Genomic DNA, 21,754 nt, shown 5'->3' on the forward strand with positions numbered 1-21,754 from the left:
CCACGCCAGTTGGAGTGCTACCCATTGAAGCATTGACATCACAGTCAGAATTGGAACTGATTCAACTCAGAGAAGAGGCATCAGATCCAGGTCTGATGGTTTGTTTGGGACATGTTGGCTTAATTCCTTCTACAATTAGTTTGAGATCTTTCTGAGATAACCCATTCCTTGGGTTGGCTAGCTGAAATGACTCCAGCTCTGAGCTATAGTCCTGGGGTGCTTGGTGAGTGTGGGAATAGATTTACTTAATTCAAGTCTCTGTTCTACATCTTGCGGAACTTCAGAGAATTGGTTGCAATCCAAGATTTCATCTGTGTTTACAGTCGTACTGGAAACTGCCAAACAGTTCAGTCACTCACTGTCCTCCATTACCTCTGCAATAACCTGCAGCTTCCAATTTGATTGATTCTACCCAAGCCAGCGCTATGGCATCAAAAAGTGGATAAAATGATGACTTGATTGCGGCATAAAGATAGTGGAAGTTGCTGGTAAACCAATCTGCAGCTAGACCCTATGCCTGGAAGCTCCAGAAATTTCTCTCTAAGTCTCTCTGCCAAGAAACACGCCTTAAAAATTACCACTAAGTTTCTGGTTATCTTTCTCGGTGTCCAGTGTGGTTTGACAATGCTCCTGTGACGCACCTTGGAACATTTTATTTTGTTAAATGCTCGACATGAAAGACCAAAGACTTGAAATGTTAACCCTGTTTCCTTCTTCATAGCTGCTGCCAGACTTGCTGAGCTTTCCCAGCAGTTGATGTTTCCAACAACTGTACGCTTTGATTTTGTACAAATGGTGGAACTTATGTCAATGTTTTGGTGTAATATGGTGTCACTTAGGTGATAGTGTTGGCTCAGTAGGAAGCACTCCTTTTAAGGCAAACCTTAGGAGACCACGAACAACTCCTGTTCAGTCTAATTGCTATTCTACAAAATTCTCAGAGTTTGACAGGTTAGACATCATAATCTTTATAATCTTCATTGTCACAAGTAGGCTGACATTAACACTGCAATGAAGTTACTGTGAAAATCCCCTAGTCGCCACATTCCGGCGCCTGTTCAGGTACACGGAGGGAGAATTCAGAATGTCCAATTCACCTAACAGCACGTCTTTTGGGACTTGTGGGAGGAAACCGGAGCACCCGGAGGAAACCCACGCACACAGGGGGAGGACGTGCAGACTCCGCACAGACAGTGACCCAGCCGGGAATCGAACCTGGGACCAGTGAAGCAACTGTGCTAACCACTGTGCTACTGTGAAGTCAGAGAGTTAAAAGTGGATAGATTCTTGGTAAACAAGAGATTTCTTTTTATTTGTTCATGGGAAATGCAGGCTGTGCCAGCATGTATTGCCCATCTCTAATCGCCCAATGTCAACCATATTGCTGTGGGTCTGGTAGTAAGGACGGCAGAAGTTAGTGAAACAGATGTGTTTTTACGACAATTGAGTCGGCATTAGACTTTCAATTCCAGATATTCACTGGCATTGCTGGGACTGTGGCAGCTGAGGTGTGGCTGGTGCCAGCAGGAAGCTGGCAGGCACCAGGCGGCGCTTCCGCCATTTGCCCCCCGGCGGCCGCCGTCCCCCCTCTCTCACCCCCCCCCCCCCCGCCCGCCCGCCCCGCGCTGCATTCTGGGGGATGTAGTCCGGCGCCGCCACAAGATGGCGGACTGTTTGGAGCGGGTCCGAGTGTCCGAAGCTGAGCTGCGGGAAATGGCCCGAAACCTCAGCACGGCGTCGGCGGCGTCGGCCCGCACCGGTAAGAGAGCGCGGCTGAGAGAGGGAGCGCGCGGGGAGAGGGGGTGAGGCCCCGAGCCGGCACCACTGCCTCCAACTCCTGTCGCGCTGCCAACCCGAGGCCGGAGGCCCGGGGGGGGGGGGGGGGAGAGCGGGGGTAACCGACCCCCGCCCCCCCCCCCCCCCGGCCCCCCCCCCCCCGCCCCCCCCCCCCCCCCCCCCGGCCCCCCCCCCCGCCCCCCCCCCCGGCCCCCCCCCCGCCCCCCGCCCCCCCCCCCGCCCCCCCGGCCCCCCCCCCCCGGCCCCCCCCCCCCGCCCCGCCCTCACACTAACCCCCCCCAAAACCCTCCACTAACCCCCCCCCAACCCTCGCACTAACCCCCCCCCACCCTCACACTAACCCCCCCCAAACCCTCGCACTAACCCCACCCCCACCCCTCGCACTAACCCCCCCCAACCCCTCGCACTACCCCCCCCAACCCCTCGCACTAACCCCCCCCCAACCCTCACACTAACCCCCCCCAACCCTCACACTAACCCCCCCAACCCTCACACTAACCCCCCCAACCCTCACAACTAAACCCCCCCCAACCCTCAGCACTAACCCCCCCCCCAACCCTCGCACTAACCCCCCAACCCTCTGCACTACCCCTCCCAACCCCTCAGCACTAACCCCCCAACCCCTCGAACTAACCCCCCCAACACCCTCGCACTAACCCCCCAACCCCTCGCACTAACCCCCCCCAACCCCTCGCACTAACCCCCCCCCCAACCCTCGCACTAACCCCCCCCAACCCCTCGCACTAACCCCCCCAACCCCTCACACTAACCCCCCCAACCCTCACACTAACCCCCCCCACCCCTCACACAACCCCCCCCACCCTCACACTAACCCCCCCCAACCCTCAGCACTAACCCCCCCCCAACCCTCCCACTAACCCCCCCCAAACCCTCACACTAACCCCCCCCCAACCCCGCACTAACCCCCCCAACCCTCGCACCTAACCCCCCCCACCATCAGCACTAACCCCCCCCCAACCCTCGCACTAACCCCCCCCCACCCCTCGCACTAACCCCCCCCACCCCTCGCACTAACCCCCCCCCAACCCCTCGCACTAACCCCCCCCACCCTCACACTAACCCCCCCCCCAAACCCTCACACTAACCCCCCCCCAACCCTCACACTAACCCCCCCCCAAACCCTCACACTAACCCCCCCCCCAAACCCTCACACTAACCCCCCCCCCAAACCCTCACACTAACCCCCCCCAAACCCTCACACTAACCCCCCCCCAAACCCTCACCTAACCCCCCCCCAAACCCTCACACTAACCCCCCCCCCAACCCTCACACTAACCCCCCCCCCAAACCCTCACACTAACCCCCCCCAACCCTCACACTAACCCCGCCCCAAACCCTCACACTAACCCCCCCCCAAACCCTCACACTAACCCCCCCCCAAACCCTCACACTACCCCCCCCCAACCCTCACACTAACCCCCCAACCCCACACTAACCCCCCCAAACCCTCCACTAACCCCCCCCCCAACCCTCACCCTAACCCCCCCCCCAAACCCTCACACTAACCCCCCCCCAAACCCTCCACTAACCCCCCCCAACCCTCACACTAACCCCCCCCAACCCTCACACTAACCCCCCCCAACCTCACACTAACCCCCCCAAACCCTCACACTAACCCCCCCCAAACCCTCACACTAACCCCCCCCCCCACCCTCACACTAACCCCCCCCCAAACCTCACACTAACCCCCCCCCAAACCCTCAACACTAACCCCCCCAAACCTCACAGCTAACCCCCACCAAACCCTCACACTAACCCCCCCCAAACCCTCACACTAACCCCCCCAAACCCTCACACCTAACCCCCCCCAAAACCCTCACACTAACCCCCCCCAAACCCTCACACTAACCCCCCCCACCACCCGCCACTACCCCCCTCTCCACAACCCCCCACCCTCTCACTAACCCCCCCCCACCCTCTCACTAACCCCCCCCCCACCATCTCACTAACACCCCCCCCCACCCTCTCACTAACCGACCCCCCCCACCACCCTCTCACCTAACCCCCCCCCCCCCCTCTCACCAACCCCCCCCCCCACCCTCTCACTAACCCCCCCCACCCTCTCACTAACCCCCCCACCCTCTCACTAACCCCCCCCACCCTCTCACTAACCCCCCCCACCCTCTCACTAACCCCCCCCACCCTCTCACTAACCCCCCCCACCCTCTCACTAACCCCCCCACCCTCTCACTAACCCCCCCCACCCTCTCACTAACCCCCCCCACCCTCTCACTAACCCCCCCCCACCCTCTCACTAACCCCCCCCACCCTCTCACTAACCCCCCCCCACCCTCTCACTAACCCCCCCCCCCCACCCTCATCACTAACCCCCCCCTACCCTCTCACTAACCCCCCCCCACCCTCTCACTAACCCCCCCCTACCCTCTCACTAACCCCCCCCCACCCTCTCACTAACCCCCCCCACCCTCTCACTAACCCCCCCCACCCTCTCACTAACCCCCCCCACCCTCTCACTAACCCCCCCCACCCTCTCACTAACCCCCCCCACCCTCTCACTAACCCCCCCCACCCTCCACTAACCCCCCCCCCACCCTCTCACTACCCCCCCCACCCTCTCACTAACCCCCCCACCCTCTCACTACCCCCCACCCTCTCACTAACCCCCCCACCCTCTCACTAACCCCCCCCCACCCTCTCACTAACCCCCCCACCCTCTCACTAACCCCCCCCACCCTCTCACTAACCCCCCCACCCTCTCACTAACCCCCCCCACCCTCTCACTAACCCCCCCCCCCCTCTCACTAACCCCCCCCCCCCCCTCTCACTAACCCCCCCCCCACCCCTCTCACTAACCCCCCCCCCACCCTCTCACTAACCCCCCCCCCACCCTCTCACTAACCCCCCCCCCACCCTCTCACTACCCCCCCCCCCACCCTCTCACTAACCCCCCCCCCCCCCTCTCACTAACCCCCCCCCCACCCTCTCACTAACCCCCCCCCCCACCCTCTCACTAACCCCCCCCACCCTCTCACTAACCCCCCCCACCCTCTCACTAACCCCCCCCACCCTCTCACTAACCCCCCCACCCTCTCACTAACCCCCCCCACCCTCTCACTAACCCCCCCCCACCCTCTCACTAACCCCCCCACCCTCTCACTAACCCCCCCCCACCCTCTCACTAACCCCCCCCCACCCTCTCACTAACCCCCCCCCCCCCCTCTCACTAACCCCCCCCCACCCTCTCACTACCCCCCCCCACCCTCTCACTAACCCCCCCCACCCTCTCACTAACCCCCCCACCCTCTCACTAACCCCCCCCACCCTCTCACTAACCCCCCCCCCCCCTCTCACTAACCCCCCCCCACGCTCTCACTAACCCCCCCCACCGCTCTCACTAACCCCCCCCCACCCTCTCACTAACCCCCCCCCACCCTCTCACTAACCCCCCCCACCCTCTCACTAACCCCCCCCCCCAAACCCTCACACTAACCCCCCCCCCAAACCCTCACACTAACCCCCCCAAACCCTCACACTAACCCCCCCCCAAACCCTCACACTAACCCCCCCCAAACCCTCACACTAACCCCCCCACCCTCTCACACAACATCACCACCCATTCCCCACCCAACAAATTCCAACATCTCGCCCCTAAGCCCCCCACAATACCCTTCCCAACAAAATCCCCTTCTCCAAAAAACCAACATCCCCCAAAAACACCCCCCCCCCCCCCCAACCCAGGGTTTGAGGGGATATTATTATTATTATTTAAAATTTAGAGTGCCCAATTAATTTTTTCCAATTAAGGGGTAATTGAGCGTGACCAATCCACCTAGCCTGCACATCTTTGGGTTGTGGGGGTGAAACCCACACAGACATGGGGAGAATGTGCAAACTCCACACGGATAGTGACCCAGAGCCGGGATTCGAACCTGGGATCTCGGCGCTGCGAGGCAGCAGGGCTAACCCACTGCGCCACAGTGCTGCCCTTAAGGGGATATTGTAACAGATCTTTCCTTCCTTTTCAGACCCTCCCAAGGAAATGAAGGAGCCAAGATCACGCAGGGACAACAGACGCCCTGATATTCAAATTTATCAGCCTGGCATTTCCAGACTGAGAAACAACAGACAAAAAGGGCCACAACTGGAATCAGCAGGAAAGGAGGAGGCAGACGAGAAAGATCTTGGTGGGAATAAGGAAGTTCAGTGTCAGCCTGTACCAAAGAGGAATGACACCTTGTCCACTGAGGGCCACAGCAATGGCAGCAGTAACCAGGGATATGGCAACAGGAACGGACAGCTGAATAGGAATGAGGAGGAAGATGTTAAGTGGGCCGATGAGCAAATTGTGATGAGTTCCAACTCCAATGCTGTTGGTAAGCAATCAAAGAGGATCAAGAAACCAGATCGTCAGATCTACCAGCCTGGCAGGCGTGTACAGGTACTGAACAAGGAATCAGTCAACAGCTTAGACAATGAGGAACTGGTGAATCGAGTGGAAGAGCTGAGGCTGGTGGATGAGAGTAGGAATGCATGTGCCGAGGAGGAGAATGCTCAAACTGGTGAAGATAAAGGCAGTCTGCGAGACCGAGAGAAGATTCAGCCAATTATGGAGGTGAAACTTGGCAAAAGAGAGAAGGGGAGGAGGGGGGAAAGGAAAGATGCTGTCGACCAGAGGGATAAGTCTGCCAAAGAACCTGAAGACGCTCGAATCATTCGATCCCAGGCAAGGCCAGAGAAAGCTGGAGGTCCCTCGAAGCGCTATTCCAGGTCTGACAAGCGCAGGGGCCGTAACCGGACCTGCAGTACAAGCTCTGCAGGAAGCAACAACAGCTTGGATGGGCCTCCGTCCCAACATGGACCCCCTGATGGCGAACGGAGGAAAATGGGTGTGAAGGAAAGAAAAATGGCTGCCGAGAGAAAAGAAAAGTTAAGACCTTGCAAACAAGTTTCAATTTCCTCAACTGATTCTTTAGAAGATGATTGTGCTGAGGAGAGCAGAAATTACGCCCTAGTAAAGAGCCCTGAAAAGATGAAGGGTTTCAAGAAAGAATGGCCACTTGGCAGAAACACCGAGGGTTCAGACTGCTGGAATAGGGAGAGTAAATCCTCACTTAATGAGACCAGCAGTCGGGTGGCTGTAACAACAAAGCAAAACTCTGAGGAAAGAAACAAAGGGAGAGGTAAACCGTGCAGACCTGAGGCAAAATCCACCCTGTCAGCAAGCAAGCAGAGCCACAACACCGAGAAAAGGGAGAAAGTTGAGGAGCCCAGGGGGAAGGGTCGCGGTATCTTGGTCCTGCCTGCCAACACCGACCTCTCTTCGACAGCACCTGGCTCTCCCGATTCTCCCCAGATGGGGACAAGACTTCTGTTTGGTCGGAGTTCTCGGATCCGAGGCCGTGGTGGGACATCCCGCAGACTCTGGGATCCCAACAACCCAGATCAGAAACCTGCACTAAAGAGCCAGACTGCTCAGCTTCATTTCCTGGACACTGATGATGAATGCAGTTCATCCTCCCAGGGAGAAACTTACTCTTATACACACCCAGCGCCCACAGCATACTACAAATTTCAGAACTCCGACAATCCGTATGGTTATTCCAGAGCTACGGTGCCCGGCCCTCAGTATCCCTATGGCCCTTATGCGATGCCGTACCAGATGAGTGGCAATAGCAACATCTATCCGGCCACGTATTATCCAGGCTTTCCGACCACCCAGTTCCTATCTCCCTATCAGGCTAGCCAGCTGAACCCAGAAGACATGGAGCAGCATGTGCGGACCTTACAGCAACAGGAACTGGGGAAGCTGTTGCGGATGGCAGACAATCAGGAGTTGCAACTCAGTAACCTGCTCTCAAGGGACAACATCAGTAAAGACGGGCTCGAGAGGATGGCTCAGCTCCGGTAAGGGCCCCCCCCCCCCCCACCACACACACACACACACACACACACACACACACACCTCAATGTGGGGATTTTAATCAGGTTCTTTGAAGGCCCCAAATTAAATTAATTTCTCTATTTGCATATAGTCAGATATTATTAGCAAGTTTTTAGTCCTGACTTCATCTCGGTTCTGCAACCTAACCACAAAACCATGAGCTGAGCAGTTTAATTTAAATATTGATTCTGATTAAACTCTGATGTTTGAACCTGGTGGCACGGTAGCACAATGGTTAGCACTGTTGCTTCACAGCTCCAGGGGTCCCAGGTTTGATTCCCAGCTTGCTTGACTGTCTGTGCAGAGTCTGCAAGTTCTCCCCGTGTCTGCGTGGGTTTCCTCCGGGTGCTCCGGTTTCCTCCCACAAATCCTGAAAGATGTGCTTGGTAGGTTAATTGAACAGTCTGAATTCTCTCTCTGTACCCGAACAGGCGCCGGAATGTGGCGACTAGGGGCTTTTCACAGTAACTTCATTGCAGTGTTGTGTAAGCCTACTTGTGACGCTAATAAAGATGATTATTGTGGGGGCAAACTGGGGAAAAAGCAAATTTAACATTGTGGCCAGGAGGGTCACACACTGGGTAATCACTTTGTGGAATAGTTTAAGAAACGGTTAGATTTGGGATCAGGGAGTGACTTTCTGGCTCTGAGTTCAATTACCTCCCTTGTGCGTATGCCCTTTGTGATTTGCATCATACAAGATAGCATCTGAGCATAAACTAATGTCTGGAGTGAAGGAAGACCCATTCACACTCCATCCAGAATCCAGTTGTGATTATTCTGTCCTGGTTGCTGCCCCCAGCTGTGCAGTCCCTATTCTATGTTCCTTCTGTAACTCCCATGAGAAAACAAAATCCAGAAGTGCTGGTAATCTTTCTCCAACCCTCAGTCTCCTAAGAAACACATTCCAATCCAGATCTCTTTAAAGATCTCTGTTGACCTTAATTTTCCCCTTCTCTCTAGGACGTCCTGATGACCACTCTGCTCTGGAGATGGTGTTACTGACTTGTACCTTGTGTCAGGGCTTTGACCAGTCCTTTTGCTTTGCCTGCTAGTTATTTTCATCTGTGCAGAGCAAAGGGATGAAATGTAACTTCTGAATCAGTGTCTACGAGTTTGGTAGAAGCCATTAACGGCTGTGGAGAAATCAGGGGCACTCTCATTCTAGACCTAATAATCCAGGCTAGAGGTTTTCCTCTTTCTACAAAACTCCAACTAGCTTCTCCACACATCTTCTCCATTGAGTAGTACTACACTCGTATGCTTCATCCAATGTCGATGTATTTATCCTGTGTATTTATTGTATGTCTTATGTTTTCTCGTGTATGGAACGATCTGCCTGGACTGTACACAGAACAATAGTTTTCACTGTACCTCGGTACACGTGACTACAAATCCAAATCTAAATTTACATAGCACCTTTAGCCAAAGCCTTTCGCAAGGTTGGTATCTGGCAAAACTGGGCATTGAGCAAAGAAAAGCAATGTCAGGGCACGTGACCAAACACATGATTGGTCAAGGAAGTAGATTTTAAGGAGCATCTTAAAGGAAGAGAGAGGAAGGCAAAGATATTTAATTGAAGAATTCTAGTGCTTCTCGGCTTTGGCTGAAGACTTGGAAAGTGAAGAAAGTGGCAGAGGCGTGAGGCCACGCTGGGAGGGGCACAGAGACCTTGGGAAGGTTGCGGGGCTGGAGGAGATTACAAAGATAGGGAGGGGCGAGGGAGAGATTTGAAAACGAGGATATGAATTTTAAATCGGGGCGTTGCTGGACCAGGAGTTGATGCAGGTCAGTGAGCACATTAATGGGTGAACAGGACTTGGTTAGAACATGGATGGCAGAGTTTTGGAAGGGCTGAAATGTATGGAGGGTGGTAGATGGCAGGAAAGAATTGGAATAGACAATTTAATAAGAAAGTGTACACTAAAGTACATACTTCAGCCAGGGGGACAGAAATAACATACTAGAAACATTGGGGAGCACAGGGTTTACCGAGAGGGAGGAACTGAAGATCAGTATTAGTAGGGAAATGGTGTTGGGGAAATTGATGGGATTGAAAGCCAATAAATCCCCAGGACCGGATGATCTACATCGCAGAGTACTTGAGGAAGTGGCCCTAGAAGTAGTGGACACATTCATAGAATCTCTACAGTGCAGAAGGAGGCCATTCGGCCCATTAAGTCTGCACTGGCCCTTGGAAAGAGCACCCTACTTAAGCCCACACCTCCCTCCTATACCCGTAACCCAGTAACCCTACCTAAACATTTGGACACTAAGGGGCAATTTAGCATGGCCAATCCATCTAATCTGCACATCGTTGGACTGGGAGGAAACGAGCACCCGGATTGGATTGAATTGGATTGGATTTATTTATTGTCTCGTGTACCGAGGTACAGTGAAAAGTATTTTTCTGCAAGCAGCTCAACAGATCATTACGTACATGGGAAGAAAAGGGAATAAAAGAAAATACATAATAGGGCAACACAAGGTACACAATGTAACTACATAAGCACTGGCATCGGATGAAGCATACAGGGTGTAGTGTTAATGAGGTCAGCCCATAAGAGGGTCATTTAGGAGTCTGGTAACAGCGGGGAAGAAGCTGTTTTTGAGTCTGTTTGTGCGTGTTCTCAGACTTCTGTATCTCCTGCCCGATGGAAGAAGTTGGAAGAGTGAGTAAGCCGGGTAGGGGGGATCTTTGATTATGCTGCCCGCTTTCCCCAGGCAGCGGGAGGTGTAGATGGAGTCAGTGGATGGGAGGCAGGTTTGTGTGATGGACTGGGCGGTGTTCACGACTCTCTGAAGTTTCTTGCGGTCCTGGGCCGAGCAGTTGCCATACCAGGCTGTGATGCAGCCAGATAGGATGCTTTCTATGGTGCATCTGTAATAGTTGGTAAGGGTTAATGTGGACATGCTGAATTTCCTTAGTTTCCTGAGGAAGTATAGGTGCTGTAGTGCTTTCTTGGTGGTAGCGTCGATGTGGGTGGACCAGGACAGATTTTTGGAGATGTGCACCCCTAGGAATTTGAAACGGCTAACCATCTCCACCTCGGCCCCGTTGATGCCGACAGGGGTGTGTACAGTACTTTGCTTCCTGAAGTCAGTGACCAGCTCTTTAGTTTTGCTGGCATTGAGGGAGAGATTGTTGTCGCTGCACCACTCCATTAGGTTCTCTATCTCCCTCCTGTATTCGGACTCGTCGTTATTCGAGATCCGGCCCACTATGGTCGTATCGTCAGCAAACTTGGAGATGGAGTTGGAAACAAATTTTGCCACACAGTCGTGTGTGTACAGGGAGTAGAGTAGGGGGCTAAGTACGTAGCCTTGTGGGGCCCCGGTATTAAGGACTATTGTGGAGGAGGTGTTGTTCATTCGTACTGATTGTGGTCTCTTGGTCAGAAAATCAAGGATCCAGTTGCAGAGTGGGGAGCCAAGTCCTAGGTTTTGGAGCTTTGATATGAGCTTGGCTGGGATTATGGTGTTGAAGGTGGAGCTGTAGTAAATAAGCAGGAGTCTGACAAATAGGAGGAAACTCATGCAGACACGGGGAGAATGTGCAAACTCCACACAGACAGTCACCCGAGGCCAGAATTGGTCATCCACCAAGATTTTAAAAACTCTGGAACAATTTCTATCGATTGGAGCATAGCTAATGTAATCTCACTATTTAAAAAGGGAGGGAGGGAGAAAACAAGGAATTATAGTATAAAGTCCAGTAGAGTCCAGTATAAAAGATTTGATACGAAAGAGAAAATGCTGGAAAATCTCAGCAAGTCTGGCAGTATCTGTAGGGAGAGAAAAGAGCTAACGTTTCGAGTCCGATGCTGCCAGACGTGCTGAGATTTTCCAGCATTTTCTCTTTTGTTTCAGATTCCAGCATCCGCAGTAATTCGCTTTTAAAATATTTGATAGCAGAGCACTTGGAAAACAGTGGCAGGATGAGACAGAGTCACCATGGGTATATCATGCAATTCCTAGAGTGCAGGAGGAGGCCTTTCGGCCCATCGACTCTTATGGCCAATCCACCTAACGTGCACATCTGTGTGAGGCACCCGGAGGAAACCCACGCAGACACCGGGAGAAAGAGGAAACTCCACAGTCACTCAAGGCTGGAATTGAACCGGGGTCCCAGGCGCTTTGAGGCAGCAGTGCTAACCACTGTATCACTGTGCTGTCCCCTTTATGAAAGGGAAATAATGCTTGACCAATCAATTGGAATTCTTTGAGGATGTAAGTAGTAGAGTTGCCATTGTTGAGAGTAGTGAGGTACTGAGGAGGGTATCAAGGCCGCAGGAGTGTACCGGTAGACAGGAAGGTGGGTTGAAGTGTGTCTACTTCAATGCAAGGAGCATCCGGAATAAGGTAGGTGAACTTGGAGTGTGGATTGGTACCTGGGACTACGATGTTGTGGCCATTACGGAGACATGGTTAGAACAGGGACAGGAATGGTTGTTGGAAGTTCCGGGGTATAGATGTTTCAGTAAGAGTAGGGAGGGTGGTAAAAGAGGTGGAGGAATAGCATTGTTAATCAAGGATAGTTTAACGGCTGCAGAAAGGCAGTTCGAAGGGGATCTGCCTACTGAGGTAATATGGCCTGAAGTTAGAAATAGGAAAGGAACGGTCATGTTGTTAGGAGTTTTCTTTAGGTCACCAAATAGTAATAGAGATGTGGAGGAAGAAATTTCAAAACAGATTATGGATAGGTGTGGAGGTCTCAGGGTAGTTGTCATGGGTGACTTTAACTTTCCAAATATTGATTGGAACCTCTATAGGTCGAACAGTTTGGATGGGGCAGTTTTTGTACAGTGTGTGCAGGAGGGTTTCCTGACACAATATGTTGATAGGCCGACAAGAGGGGGGGCCACATTGGATTTGGTACTGGGTAATGAACCGGGCCAAGTGTTAGATTTGTTTGTGGGAGAGCACTTTGGAGATAGTGACCACAATTTGGTGTCTTTCACTATTGCAATGGAGAGGGATAGGGCCATCCGGCAGGGCAAGGTTTATAATTGGGGGAGGGGTAATTATGATGCGATTAGGCAAGAATTAGGGAGCATAAGATGGGAACAGAAACTGTCAGGGAAAGGCACAAATGGAAAGTGGAGCTTGTTCAAGGAACAAATACTGCATGTCCTTGATAGGTATGTCCCTGTCAGGCAGGGAGGAAATGGCTGTGTGAGGGAACCATGGTTCACAAAAGAGGTTGAATGTTTTGTCAAGAGGAAAAAGGAAGCGTATATAAGGATGAGAAAACAAGGTTCAGTTGGGTTGCTTGAGGGTTACAAGGTAGCAAGGAATGAGCTAAAAAAAGGGCTTAGGAGAGCTAGGAGGGGGCATGAGAAGTCCTTGGCGGGTCGGATCAAGGAAAACCCTAAGGCTTTTTACTCTTATGTGAGAAATAAAAGAATGACCAGGGTAAGGTTAGGGCCGGTCAAGGACAGTAGTGGGAACTTGTGCATGGAGTCAGAAGAGATAGGAGAGGCGTTGAATGAATACTTTTCTTCAGTGTTCACCAAGGAGAGGGGCTATGTTTTTGAGGATGAGAGCGTGATACAGGTGGGTAGGCTGGAGGAGGTAGATGTTCTGAGGAAGGATATATTAGCAATTTTGAAAACCTTAGGGTCAGCAAGTCCCCTGGACCAGGTGGGATATATCCTAGGATTCTTTGGGAGGCAAGGGATGAGATTGCAGAGCCTTTGGCTTTGATCTTTGGGTCCTCGCTGTCCACGGAGATAGTGCCAGAGGACTGGAGAGTGGCAAATGTTGTTCCTCTGTTCAAGAAAGGGAATAGGAATGACCCTGGTAATTATAGTCTGGTTAGTCTTACTTTGGTGGTTGGTAAGTTAATGGAAAAGGTCCTGAAGGATAGGATTTATGACCATTTGGAAAGATGCAGCTTAATCCAGGATAGTCAACACGGATTCGTGAAGGGTAAGTCTTGCCTCACAAATTTGATTGAATTCTTTGAGGCGGTTACTAGGTGTGTAGATGAAGGTCGAGCAGTTGATGTCGTATATATAGATTTTAGTAAGGCGTTTGATAAGGTTCCACATGGTCGGATCATGAAGAAAGTAAAGAGGTGTGGGATAGAGGGAAATTTGGCCAATTGAATAAGTAACTGGCGATCACATAGACGACAGAGGGTGGTGGTGGATGGAAAATGTTCAGGCTGGAGACCAGTTACCAGCGGTGTACCACAGGGATCAGTGCTGGGTCGTCTGCTATTTGTGATTTTTATCAATGACCTGGAGGAAGGGGCTGAAGGGTGGGGTCATTAAATTTGCTGATAACACCAAGATTGGTGGAGTAGTGGATGAGGTGGAGGGCTGTTGTAGGCTGCAAGGAGACATTGAAAGGATGCAGAGCTGGGCCACAAAATGGCAGATGGAGTTTAACCCTGATAAGTGCGAGGTGATTCATTTCGGTCGGAAAAATTTGAATGTGGATTACAGGGTCAACGGCAGGATTCTGAGGAATGTGGAGGAACAGAGAGATCTTGGGGTTCATGTCCACAGATCTCTGTTGCCACTCAAGTGGATAGAGCCGTGAAGAAGGCCTATAGTGTGTTAGCGTTTATTAACAGGGGGCTTGAGTTTAAGAGCCGCGAGGTTATGCTGCAACTATACATGACCCTGGTGAGACCACATTTGGAGTATTGTGTGCAGTTCTGGTCACCTCACTATAGGAAGGATGTGGAAGCATTGGAAAGTGTGTAAAGGAGATTTACCAGGATGCTGCCTGGTTTGGAGGATAGGTCTTGTGAAGAAAGGTTGAGGGAGCTAAGCCTTTTCTCTTTAGAGAGGAGGAGGATGATGTAGAAGTTCTAATATCATAATAGAGGTTATAAGATGGTGAGGGGATAGATAGAGTGGACGTTCAGAGACTATGTCCCTATGGTGCATAACTATAAGGTTCAGGGTGGGAGATATAGGAGGGATGTCTGAGGTAGGTTCTTTACTCAGAGAGTGGTTAGGGTGTGGAATGGACTGCCTGCTGTGATAGTGGAGTCGGACACTTTAGGAACTTTCAAGCGGTTATTGGATCGGCACGTGGAGCACACCAGAATGACAGTGAGGGGGATAACTTGATCTTGGTTTCGGACAATGCTCGGCACAACATCGAGGACCGAAGGGCCTGTTCTGTGCTGTACTGTTCTATGTTCTATGAAAACTGGTTGGCAGACAGGAAACAGAGTATGGGCCGTTTATCGAGTGGCAGGCTGTGACTAGCGGGGTACCACAGGGATCAGTGCTGGGACCTCAGCGATTCACAACATATATTAATGATTTAGAAGAGGGAACAAAATGTAATATCTCCATATTTGAAGATGACACAAAGCTGGGTGGGAGGGTGAGCTGTGAGGAGGATGCAGACATCCTTCAGCGGGATTTGGGCAGGCTGAGTGAGTGGGCAAATGTGTGGCTGATGCAGTATAATCTGGATAAATGTCGGTGTTACGAGCCACGTGGTGTTCAATGTGAGGGTGTTCCAAAGCCCAGAAGGGTAACTTGGAACACCGGTTCGTTGTGGTGTTTGTGTTTTTGTGGTACAATGTGAGGAATAATGCGCAACCCGATGAGGAACAGTCCAGTTGTTGTGTGAACAGTTAATAAAGAATATGTCTTAACTTTTTAAAAATAAATCCAGAGTACCTAATTAGTTTTTTCCACTTGGTCGTAAAAACAGGAAGGTGATTATCTGAATGACTATAGATTGAGAAGGGAATGTGCAAAGAGATCTGGGTGTCCTCGTACACCAGTCATTGGAGATGACATTGGAGGGCAGCACAGTAGCATAGTGGTTAGCACAATTGCTTCACAGCTCCAGGGTCCCAGGTTCGATTCCCGGCTTGGGTCACTATCTGTGCGGAGTCTGCACATCCTCCCATTGTGTACGTGGATTTCCTCCGGGAGCTCCGGTTTCCTCCCACAGCCCAAAGATGTGCAGGTTTGGTGGATTAGCCATGATAAATTGCCCTTAGTGTTGGGTGGTGTTACTGGGTCATGGGGATAGGGATAGGGTGGAGGTGTTGGCTTGGGTAGGGTGCTCTTTCAAAGAGCTGGTGCAGACTCGATGGGCCAAATGGCCTCCTTCTGCACTGTAAATTCTATGAACTATGAGCATTTGGGTGCAGCAGGCGGTAAAGAAGACAAATGGTATGTTGATCTTCATAGCGAGAGGATTCGAGTACAGGAGCAGGGAAGTCTTGCTGGAATTATACAGAACCTTAGTGAGGCCACACCTGGAATATTGTGCGCAGTTTTGTTCTCCTTAGCTGGGGAAGGATGTTCTTGCTCTAGAAGGAGTGCAGAGAAGGTTTACCAGACGGATTCCTGGGATGGCGGGACTGACCTATGAAGAGAGATTGAGTCAGTTAAGATTATATTTGCTGGACTTGGGGGAATCTCATAGAATCCAATGAAATTCTAACAGGACTATTCAGGATAGATGCAGGAAGGATGCTCCCGATGGTAGGGTTGTCCAGGAGTCAGTCTGAGGATAAACCATTTAGGACAGGGATGAGGAGAAATGTCTTCACCCAGAGAGTGGTCGGCCTGTGGAATTCATTATCACAGGAAGTAGTTGAGGCCAAAACATTGCATGTTTTCAAGAAGCAATTAGATATAGCATTTGGGGCAAAGGGGATCAAAGGATATGGGGGAAGTGGGATTAGGCTACTGAGTTGGATGATCAGACATGATAATGAATGGCGGAGCAGACCCGAAGGGCCAAATGGTCTCCTGCTCCTATTTCCCTCTGTGACACTGGTGGGACCACATCTGGAGTATTGTTTACAGTATTGGCCGCCTCATTTGAGGAAAATGTAAAAGTGGTATAAACAATTCAGTGAAGGTTTGTTAGAATAACGCCTAGAATGGGTGGATTGTTTTGAGGAAAGGTTGAAGAGGCTCGACTTGTATCCACTGGAGTTTAGAAGAGTAAGAGGTGACTTGACTGAAACCTTTAAGATGCTGAGGGGTATTGACGGGGTGGATGTGGAGAGAATGTTTCCTGTTGTGGGAGAATCACTGATTAAAAATAAGGGGTTGCTCAATTAAGTCAGAGAGGAGGAATTTTTACTCTTGAGGCTTGTGGATCTTTGAATTGCTGTGGTTTTTGGGGCGTGGGGGTGTGGGCTGCGGTGGGGGGGGGGGGGGGGGGTTGGCATGGGGGATATTTATACTGATCACGTTAAGGAGCTGGACGGTATACTGAGGATGTTTTATTTAAGTCATCACTCTCTCTCTAATCTAGGGCAGAGATCTTACTGATGTATGAGCGTTGCATACTCACCGATATAGAATACTCAGACAATCAAAATGTGGAACAGACAATGTGGAAAAATGCTTTTTACCAGGTGATTGAGAAGTTCCGGCAGATGCTGAAAGAACCTTCCGGAGAGAATGAGGATGATATCCGAGGAAACCTTTTGAATTTATTGGATGAGGTGAGAATAGATTTCAGTGAGATTGCTGATATTAGAACTTCTACATCATTCTGAAAGTGTTCTCCATTGGCAAGTGACTTGCTTTCTTCTCTCCTCGCCTGAACCCGATTCTCCCTGTTTCTCTCTCTTCCGCTCCGTTCTAACTCCCCATGTTGAGCCTGCAGCAGTTCAAAGTTGCCCAAGCCTCAAGAGTAAAAACTCTTCCTCATCTCGGACTTTAGTGTTGGCTGTATCCTCCATGGGAATCATCATCTTGAGCCATCGGTTGGAGTGTGACGTGCACTGTCTATTTGTCCGTCTTGTCTGACAGGCACCCATTCTCTCTCTGCTCGCACATACTGCAGAGTCTCCAGCACTGTGTTATGCATATAATTCTCAGCCTTGTGAATACCCTGTGAGGATCCATCTGCTGTTCAAGCTCCTCCAGTTGATGACACATCTTGCTCATGTGGTTGTCCAGAACACACAGTCCTGAGATCCCATATGGGACAAAATGTGTATTTGATTTGAACTGAGGTGCTCTGCCATGGCTCAGTTGATTAGATAAGTGGCTAAAGTTACTAAAAATAAACTTAAGACTCAATTATTTGACCTAGTTTAAGTTCTAGGTTAATTAAAATAAGCATTCCCTGCAGTTGATGTTACCGCCCCTTGTGATGTGAAGTCTTCATCCTCTGTCTTCGCTTCAGATTCCCTTGATGGTCTCCACTCTCTGTCAGCACTCTGAGGGTCCTGGCTGATTGCTGCCCTCCCCAGTGGAGGGTCGGTCCATGCCCAGCCCCATCTTAGACAGCTTCCACGTGGGCAGGACCTAGACCAGTTTCCACATGGGCAGGAGGCAGACCAGCTTCCACATGGGCAGGAGGCAGACCAGCTTCCACATGGGCAGGAGATAGACCAGCTTCCACATGGGCAGGAGGCAGACCAGCTTCCACATGGGCAGGAGGCAGACCAGCTTCCACAGGGGCAGGAGGCAGAGCAGCTTCCACATGGGCAGGAGGTAGACCAGCTTCCACGTGGGCAGGAGCTAGACCAGCTTCCACAGGGGCAGGAGCTAGACCAGCTTCCACATGGGCAGGAGATAGACCAGCTTCCACATGGGCAGGAGATAGACCAGTTTCCACATGGGCAGGACCTAGACCAGTTTCCACATGGGCAGGAGGCAGACCAGCTTCCACATGGGCAGGAGATAGACCAGCTTCCACATGGGCAGGAGGCAGACCAGCTTCCACATGGGCAGGAGGCAGACCAGCTTCCACATGGGCAGGAGGCAGACCAGCTTCCACATGGGCAGGAGGCAGAGCAGCTTCCACAGGGGCAGGAGGCAGAGCAGCTTCCACACGGGCAGGAGATAGACCAGCTTCCACAGGGGCAGGAGATAGACCAGCTTCCACAGGAGCAGGAGGTAGACCAGCTTCCACAGGGGCAGGAGCTAGACCAGCTTCCACATGGGCAGGAGGTAGACCAGCTTCCACATGGGCAGGAGGCAGACCAGCTTCCACATGGGCAGGAGGCAGAGCAGCTTCCACAGGGGCAGGAGGCAGAGCAGCTTCCACACGGGCAGGAGATAGACCAGCTTCCACAGGGGCAGGAGCTAGACCAGCTTCCACATGGGCAGGAGGTTGACCAGCTTCCACAGGGGCAGGAGATAGACCAGCTTCCACATGGGCAGGAGGCAGACCAGCTTCCACATGGGCAGGAGGTAGACCAGCTTCCACAGGGGCAGGAGGCAGAGCAGCTTCCACATGGGCAGGAGGCAGACCAGCTTCCACATGGGCAGGAGGTGAACCAGCTTCCACACGGGCAGGAGGTAGACCAGCTTCCACAGGGGCAGGAGATAGACCAGCTTCCACAGGGGCAGGAGGTAGACCAGCTTCCACAGGGGCAGGAGATAGACCAGCTTCCACAGGGGCAGGAGGTAGACCAGCTTCCACAGGGGCAGGAGGCAGCACAGCTTCCACATGGGCAGGAGATAGACCAGCTTCCACATGGGCAGGAGGCAGAGCAGCTTCCACATGGGCAGGAGGCAGAGCAGCTTCCACAGGGGCAGGAGATAGACCAGCTTCCACATGGGCAGGAGCTAGACCAGCTTCCACATGGGCAGGAGATAGACCAGCTTCCACATGGGCAGGAGGTAGACCAGCTTCCACATGGGCAGGAGGTAGACCAGCTTCCACAGGGGCAGGAGATAGACCAGCTTCCACAGGGGCAGGAGATAGACCAGCTTCCACATGGGCAGGAGCTAGACCAGTTTCCACATGGGCAGGAGATAGACCAGCTTCCACATGGGCAGGAGCTAGACCAGCTTCCACATGGGCAGGAGATAGACCAGCTTCCACAGGGGCAGGAGATAGACCAGCTTCCACAGGGGCAGGAGGTAGACCAGCTTCCACATGGGCAGGAGGCAGCGCAGCTTCCACAGGGGCAGGAGGCAGACCAGCTTCCACATGGGCAGGAGGTAGACCAGCTTCCACAGGGGCAGGAGGCAGACCAGCTTCCACAGGGGCAGGAGGTAGACCAGCTTCCACATGGGTAGGAGATAGACCAGCTTCCACAGGGGCAGGAGGCAGAGCAGCTTCCACAGGGGCAGGAGGCAGACCAGCTTCCACATGGGCAGGAGGCAGACCAGCTTCCACATGGGCAGGAGGCAGACCAGCTTCCACAGGGGCAGGAGGCAGAGCAGCTTCCACAGGGGCAGGAGGCAGACCAGCTTCCACAGGGGCAGGAGGCAGACCAGCTTCCACAGGGGCAGGAGGCAGAGCAGCTTCCACAGGGGCAGGAGGTGAACCAGCTTCCACATGGGCAGGAGGCAGACCAGCTTCCACAGGGGCAGGAGGTAGACCAGCTTCCACATGGGCAGGAGGTAGACCAGCTTCCACAGGGGCAGGAGCTAGACCAGCTTCCACAGGGGCAGGAGATAGACCAGCTTCCACAGGGGTAGGAGATAGACCAGCTTCCACAGGGGCAGGAGCTAGACCAGCTTCCACATGGGCAGGAGGTTGACCAGCTTCCACAGGGGCAGGAGGTAGACCAGCTTCCACATGGGCAGGAGGTAGAGCAGCTTCCACATGGGCAGGAGGTTGACCAGCTTCCACAGGAGCAGGAGGTGAACCAGCTTCCACAGGGGCAGGAGGTAGACCAGCTTCCACGTTGGCAGGAGGCAGCGCAGCTTCCACATGGGCAGGAGCTAGACCAGCTTCCACATGGGCAGGAGGCAGCGCAGCTTCCACACGGGCAGGAGGCAGCGCAGCTTCCACATGGGCAGGAGCTAGACCAGCTTCCACATGGGCAGGAGGCAGCGCAGCTTCCACACGGGCAGGAGGCAGCGCAGCTTCCACATGGGCAGGAGGTGAACCAGCTTCCACAGGGGCAGGAGGCAGCGCAGCTTCCACATGGGCAGGAGGTGAACCAGCTTCCACATGGGTAGGAGGTAGACCAGCTTCCACATGGGCAGGAGGTAGGCCAGCTTCCACATGGGCAGGAGGTAGACGAGCTTCCACGTGGGCAGGAGGAAGCTTTCATAGTTCCTTGAATTCCGTGGATATTGCATCTCCCAGTGGAAAGTCCTTTGGGAACAATTAGTGCCTTGCTGTGCAGTTACTGTTCATACCGGATAATCCAGGGGTTGCTTCTGTTTCAGGGGACCAACTTCTTTGACAGCCTCCTGCACAAGCTGCAGATTACATACCAGTTTAAACTGGAGGACTACATGGATGGGATGGCCATACGCAGCAAGCCACTTCGTAAAGTGGTAAGTACAGGCGAGCAGTTCACACTCTTGAGTCCCGCAACACTTACACCTTCTTTAGTATTTAAAGTGGGTGGCAGAGAATCTGATTCTATACTTTGGGTGGCAGGCAATATCCTTCCTGAAGAGGAGCAGTTCACTTTGAACTGGAAGAATTGATTAGGCAAAACCATTTTATGCGACAGGCCCTGGAATCCATAGAAATTCTATACAAACTGGTACGATTGATAAATCACTTGTCCTGGTTATCGACCACGTGTCCAGATGGTTTCAGGATCTCTGGTCTGATTGCCGTGATACATCAGACTTTTAATCTGTTATTCCTCTGCGGTAGACTACAGGAGGCTGGGATCAGTAGCCAGGCGAGATCTTGATCTGTGAAGAGCCTGTACATCTGTCCCTTCCCAGGCCATCCCCTTTACCTGATCCTGAACATATTTTAATTCCCCATTTGTCCCAGTCATTCATTTTGTTCAATGTCCCTCTGTTCATTGACTTTTAAAAGAAAAGCTTTTCAATTGAAGTAGCTTGGAAGAAATATTCTCCTCTCTCTCCAGAGATTTTTTTTGAGAGGATTTAGCGACGCTTATGTTTTCTTCCCATTCTGGCCATATGGGTGTGTGCACCTCAAGTGACTGAGACTAAGGGTGTGCTGCTATCAGGCCAGTTGATTATACCCGTTTGTGCTTTTGCCTCTTGCTTGAATTCCTGCGCTCCACTCTTCATTCAGAATACTGGTGACAGAACTCGAAGTCCCTGTGCTGCTGTATGTCAATTCCTCAGCAGACTACCCCACCTCACTAAAAGCACAACGTACTGACGGATGCTGGGTTGCACA

General features: G+C 52.4%; 1 protein-coding gene across 1 annotated transcript; it reads left to right on the top strand.

Moving 5' to 3' along the window:
- Positions 1-186: 186 nt before the first annotated feature.
- LOC119974362 (telomerase-binding protein EST1A-like) lies at positions 187-21,075 on the top strand. Its single transcript, XM_038813133.1, has 6 exons — positions 187-223; positions 722-839; positions 1,473-1,759; positions 5,805-7,683; positions 16,976-17,168; positions 20,809-21,075. Exons 1-6 carry the CDS (start codon positions 187-189, stop codon positions 21,073-21,075), a joined length of 2,781 nt encoding a protein of 926 aa, XP_038669061.1.
- The last annotated feature ends 679 nt before the right edge of the window (positions 21,076-21,754 follow it).

This window comes from Scyliorhinus canicula, chromosome 12 (assembly GCF_902713615.1).
Source record: "Scyliorhinus canicula chromosome 12, sScyCan1.1, whole genome shotgun sequence".
Taxonomy (NCBI): domain Eukaryota; kingdom Metazoa; phylum Chordata; class Chondrichthyes; order Carcharhiniformes; family Scyliorhinidae; genus Scyliorhinus; species Scyliorhinus canicula.

Coding starts and splice junctions, on each gene's coding strand:
- LOC119974362 (XM_038813133.1), top strand. CDS start 187: ATGACTCCAGCTCTGAGCTATAGTCCTGGGGTGCTTG. Junction 224..721: donor CTATAGTCCTGGGGTGCTTG/GTGAGTGTGGGA, acceptor CCTTCTTCATAG/CTGCTGCCAGACTTGCTGAG. Junction 7,684..16,975: donor GAGAGGATGGCTCAGCTCCG/GTAAGGGCCCCC, acceptor TCTCTAATCTAG/GGCAGAGATCTTACTGATGT.